This window comes from Pinus tabuliformis, chromosome 9 (assembly GCF_031772625.1).
Source record: "Pinus tabuliformis cultivar Carrire ecotype Pingquan chromosome 9, CPIR1, whole genome shotgun sequence".
Taxonomy (NCBI): domain Eukaryota; kingdom Viridiplantae; phylum Streptophyta; class Pinopsida; order Pinales; family Pinaceae; genus Pinus; species Pinus tabuliformis.
The window spans coordinates 1,536,625,571-1,536,631,827 of record NC_142307.1 but is presented as its reverse complement, the minus strand read 5'-3'; the positions used below and the strand labels follow the sequence as shown (position 1 = coordinate 1,536,631,827).

General features: G+C 32.3%; 1 protein-coding gene across 1 annotated transcript; it reads right to left on the bottom strand.

Moving 5' to 3' along the window:
• Nucleotides 1-840: 840 nt before the first annotated feature.
• LOC149154480 (LOB domain-containing protein 1-like) lies at nucleotides 841-6,024 on the bottom strand. Its single transcript, XM_089445609.1, has 2 exons — nucleotides 5,848-6,024; nucleotides 841-1,182 (listed from the first exon to the last, which is right to left on the bottom strand). The coding sequence occupies exons 1-2, from the start codon at nucleotides 6,019-6,021 to the stop codon at nucleotides 841-843; spliced, it is 516 nt and encodes a 171-aa protein (XP_089301735.1). The 5' UTR covers nucleotides 6,022-6,024.
• Between the last annotated feature and the right edge of the window lie 233 nt (nucleotides 6,025-6,257).

Sequence of the window (6,257 nt, the reverse complement as noted above, 5' to 3'; positions counted from 1 at the left end):
AATTCTTGCCAAATTTTAGAGAAATTAGACCAGAATAACCCAAGAAAAAAGTTCCAAAACATAATGCGCCTATTTTCATTAAATTATAATTAAGATATTTAAATTTATATCTACAATTTAAAAAATATATACATTTTTAATTATTATATACTCAATTTATAAAAATTAAAATAAAAAAATAAATTATAAAAAAATATTAAATTAAGATTTTATTCCTCAACTCTAATTTTTTTTCTCAACATGAACATCAACCAATATAAAAATTAAAACAAAATCACTGCAAGCTTACAACAATACCCAAAAGAATTTTGACAAGTTGGAAAGATTTTGAAATTCCAATTTTAATGAAATTATTTTTGGTAAAACTGTATTAAAAAATAATTAAAATTTTCAAATAATTTCTGCTAATTATAAATTAGCATTGTGGAAATCTACATGCAAAAATTCCCATTTCATTTTTTCCTCAACATTAAGAACAACCAATATAAAATTTATAATAAAATCACTGCAAGGTTACAACAATGCCCAAAAGAATTTTGACAAGTGGGAAAGATTTTGAAATTCCAGATTTAATGAAAATGTTTTTGGAAAAACTGTATTAAAAAGTAATGAAAAATTTCAAATAAATTTCTGCTAACTATAAATGAACATTGTGGAAATATACATTCGAAAATTCCAATTTCATTTCAAGTGCAACGTTGCTGCTTTACAACTGAAATAACCAACTGACTTTTCCATAAAAATAAATATATAAAAACCATTGAAGAACAGCTCTAATCACACTAATTCTGGCATTTACATACCGTACTTCACAAATAAAACCATGGCCACTCGTTTTGTTTATGTCCAGAGTGGCTCCCATAACTGCAGAGGATCTGCATCATCTAAAACAGGGGGGTTCGTACCCGTGTCCTTGTTCTCAGTTTGCAGCGACCCGCTGTTGAAATTGGGATCCCAAGCAAGTTGATGATATCCTGTAACGAGGGTTAACAGATTAGCATGCAGGAGTCTAATGTTGGCGAGATCTGCTTGCTTGGAAGCCAATTGGGATTGCAGCTCTGCTGCTCTTTTCTGCAGATCATTGATTATTCCAGCACACCCATGCACAGGATCTCGAACTCTTTCGCTTGCTTCGTACACCATGCTGTTTACTGCTTCACCTCTTTTCTCTGCTGGAAGATCCTGCCAGACACACCCATCAACCAATGCATCATAAGCACGTTCTACTCTTTCATAAGCACGTTCTACTCATAAAAGAGTTGGTAGGTTACTGTATTATTTTTATTATGTCCAATATATCACAGCTAGAAATTAAACCAGTAACTTCATATGAAAAAGTATTTTAACAAAGCAACCAATTACCATGTATCCAAAAACCATCAGACATTTTAAAAATATTTATTAAATAGATAAAATATTTGAATAAATATATATTTTTCATATAAAATATATATATGACATTTTAAATATTATTATGAAAAAAATCTTTGAATTTCATTTTCTCATCTATATTCAATTCTTACCATTCTTACAAGTGACATAATAAATATTAACCATTTAATTATATATATATATATATATATATATATATATATATAACTATTACTATTACTATTACTATTACATTTTAAATATCATTATGAAAAAAAACCTTTGAATTTCATTTCGCTCTCAATTCCAATTCCAATAATATGCGAAAAGTTTATTCCATTTACAAATTTATATTTCTATTCTTTATTTTTATTAAAATTAATAAACGAAATTATTAAAAATTAATTTTAATATATAGTAAAATAATAATTTTTTGAGATTCCCGGATGCGGGTGTACGTCAGAATTGATATGCTGGCAGGGGAACGAGACGGTAAGTGGCCTTGCCACATGGCCCTCCGTAATCCCGCACACAAAGCCATAAAACGAATTAACAGCAACAGTAAATGGCATTTAAGTTGGCACTCTATTCAACTTGGCCGCGTCTACCCGCCTCGGCTCTGCATAATGGCGCCCTCTGGTAATTTCAATTCCACCTCCTTTGTCTCTAATCCTACGCCTCTGCACTGCCATTGTCCACTGGTTGCAGCGGAACCAAGCTCACGCACTGCTACGGGTAGGCGCTGCAGCATTCTATGTTGCATTGAATTTGGTCCAAGTAATCATTATTCGCAGAGCTTTATCTGCAACCTTATTCTCCATTCTGCGTCTGTTGATCTTTCTACCTCTGAGCCGACCTCTGAACCTACTGCACCTTCTCAATTCTCAGCACTGCCTCCTCGCAGACATTCTCTCCATCCCCGCGTCAGCATGCCTAGGCTTCACCATACAGAATGCGAAGCAGAAGAGGGAGTAGCAGAGGCAAACTGCCTCGCTCTCCACCATCTCCTACCTCAGACTCCTCTTCCCCCTCGACTCAATATTTATCCAGCCGCTATCCAAACACTCTCCGTGGTAGAGGGCGCTCACAAGCCCTCTAATCCCAACTGTCGCAATTCGCCTCTCCAACCATTGACATCCCCTCCAACTCACAACAACCCCTTCACTCAGCCCAGTTCATTTATCGCTGCTCCCTGAACCAACCACTCATAAAAGCCACCATATCAATTACCTTCCACGAGGAGCCAGCCAACGAAGATGGATGCCCAACCTGCGAGGAGCCAGCCAAGGACGATGGACGACCACACTGCGCAAGGGAGAAGAAGGACAATCCTCAGGACAAGAACACTGCGGAGGAGAAGAACCGCGACCCTCAGGAGAAAGATGACACGGGTGCGCTGCAGCAGGAAGAGGACGACATTGATGCATACAGGTGTTTCGTCATTGAGGAACACCCGTCACCACCGCATGACACTTGACTCGCCAGCACAGCATGCCACATGACTCGCCACACGTCATCGAGTCTCAGGTTTCCGGAATTACATCAATAGGTTTTTTTTTGTGCATTTTTGAGAATCATGTTAGCTACTGTTCTTGTTTGTTGGTTTCCCCTGCGCGGGCAGCAAGTTCATTTTTGCAATTTCATTTTTGGACTGGACTGGTTTCCCATTCTGGGCAGTCTCAATCTTGTTTTGTTGTTATATGCCTTGAACCATGGCACTGACCTGCAGAGGCCAAAGCCTCAGTGTATCACTATGTTTCAGTAATAGAATTTAGAATTATTTAGAAAAAAAATAAATTGAGATTTAATAAATTTTAAATAAATAAAAAAACATCATTTAATTTATTATATATGAAAACTTGATTATTATTATTTTTATTATTGTAAAAGGATATTTATGAAAAACAAATGAGAACTTTTCAATATTTATATTTTGACTTTTTCCTCATAAATTTAATAAATGAAGATTTACTATGTAATGGACCAATATCTTTTAAATATCTCGAGGATTTAATGGATTAATATATTTTAAATATCTCGAGGATTTTGCATCTTTTAAATATTTCTTCTAACATTTTTCAAATTTTAAATTTATATAACTTTTTTACTCTTTTATCCCATTTTAAATCTATGAAATTTTGTTTGTCAATTTTAAATCTATGAAATTTTATGTTATGAATTTATATGAAATTTTATGTTATGAATTTAAGTTATTATAAGAAGGTCATCAATCCCACCCTAGAAGATCAAAAGTATCTCTCTATTTTAATTAGCTCAAAGAAGAAAATTAATATAGCAAAGATTAGAACGAATTCTCATGAGCTCCATAGTGAAACAGGTCGTTGGGCACTTCCTAAAATGCCATGGACGGAAAGGATCTGCCATATATGTAAGAATAGGAACATCGAGGATGAAAACCACTTCCTCTTAGAGTGCCCCGCGTATAACCACATTAGATCTCAGTGTCACAATCTTTGTTACAATACTGACCTTCCTAGCCTTTTACAATGTCAAAATTATAGTGAGCTCGGGAGGCTTCTCTCCAAGCTTTTTGAGCATAGGAATAAAATCTTAAATCAGAATAGATAATTTGTTTCTTTAGGTCCGATAGACCATTATTTGGTCTAAGCGGAAGTTAACCACCATCATCATCATCATCATATTTTATTTTCTTTATGGATTTAATAAATAATATTAATGAGAATGATTTTTTAGTTAATTTTTAAAGTTTTTAACTAATGAATTTCATATAAAAATTGTTTTCACAATATATTTTATTATTGACTATTTTATAATTTAATCTAATTATTAGTATAATTATATAAATTAAATGGTTAGTCGATACACATCAATTCATATTAAATTTCAAAATACTTATCCCCAATTTACCATGAAGATTTTTAATTTGTAAATAAGTTTTTTATAATACGATGGCTTATCAATACAACATGCCAAAAAAACCATAACTCAACTCATCTGACACTGGTTCATATGTGATTTTTTTAGTTAATCAATTTAATTAAAAGGGAAAAATGGGCATAAGTACTTTGGAGATAAATTTCAACCTCTAATTTGTTTGTACTATTATGAATATTCTATAATATTTTATGGAGGTTAAATCCCTACTATCCACCTAATAATAATTGATAATTAAATTAAAATTTTGTAAGCCTTATTCCAAAATAGACATGCCTATTGGCATAATAATTATTCGGCGGATTTAACCTCCCCACAGTATTCTAGAATATTCTTAATAGTGTCATATGAAAAGAATTCTGTTTTTTATAGCATGTGGTATTGATAAACAATGATATTATAACAAATTCTATTTACAAATTAAGAATCTCTATGATAAAATGGACCTGAATTTCCATGGTTAAGAATTTTGTTTTATATATATATTTTTAAATGTATATATGTCTAACTTATATATTGATTCTTATTTTAAATAAAGTTATAGTTTAATTAATTCTTATGATTTTTATAATTTTAGCAACTTATAAAATTTGTTTTTTATGGATTGATGTTTATTAGCATTTACCATCCATTTAATTTTAATTTTAATTTTTTCACAGTGGAAAAATCTATCATAACTCACTTGTCAACCAACACTTTGGACATGGCCATCACTAGCTACTATCCTAAAATGTGATCACTATTATTTAAGGAAAACCACACCCAACTAGTGGTTTGTAAGGGGTAGGCTTTCACTCCTACCATAGACCTGTGGTTGTTGAGCCATTAACCAATTTCCTTACTTTTAAGAAAAACAAGCTCTTAGCCAAGTAAAACAGTTTTAAATCATACTTTAAATCCAACTAAGTGCTGCTGAAATTGGACCAAACAATTTTTAATAAAATTATAAAACTCTATTTAAAACTTCATAGACCAAATTCATTAATATTTTAATTTTTACAAATTTTTAAAATTCAAACATTTTGATAAAATTTATGTAAAACATACATCAATTTTAATTAAAAATCTTTTTAACATTTCAATTATTTTCATTCCTATAAATACTCTATAAATAAAAGATTAAAATAAATCTATACCCATTAAGAAATATATGTATAAAATTTTATCAAAAAATTAAAATTAAACCATACCAATTACTTTGGGAGTTGTTTTTAGTGCGATTTTTTGGAGATTCCGGCATAAAAAAATTGAGGTTAAATCTTGATTTGTATTGTTTAAAATGGTTTTTTAACTGCATATTTGGATTCAGCACCCTGAAAAATCCCTGGGACGCTTTGATTGTGCAGAAATTAACTATCAAACTTGGGATTTCAATAAATTGTTGTCGGATTTTGACCGGAAAAACCCACCGGAAAAACTTCCAAAAAGTCACTTTAAAGACAACTCCATTACTGTGTATAAAACTGAATTGGAAAGAAAACATTAAGAAAACCAATTGGAAAGAAAAAGAATTACGGAAATTGTGTTTTATTTTGATAGCATTGAAGCAATCGAACAAACCTGCAGTAATTTGATGACATGGACATTTCCGAACACTCTGTGTACCAACAGGAACTTCTGGGGGTCATTCTGTGGGAAATAAGGAGCAAGCACGCATTTCTCCGAGCATTTCTTTTTCTGCCTTTTGCAACCAGCGCACGGATTTGCTGTCTGCATCTTCGAATTGGCAGACATGTCGCTCACCTGCAAAACAATTTCACACAAAATAAAAAACTGTTGTGCTGGTAGCTTGCTCTCAGTAAAATGGATCATATCAGGAAATATTCCACTTACTATAGCTCACCAATGTACAGATTACAGTTTTTCCCAGCAGCAAGTGATACAAAACTCTAATCGAGCCTAAAGCAGTTCAATTATACTGGGAGACCAGTATGGTCATTTATACCCCTGAGGGGCCTAATGAATCTTGG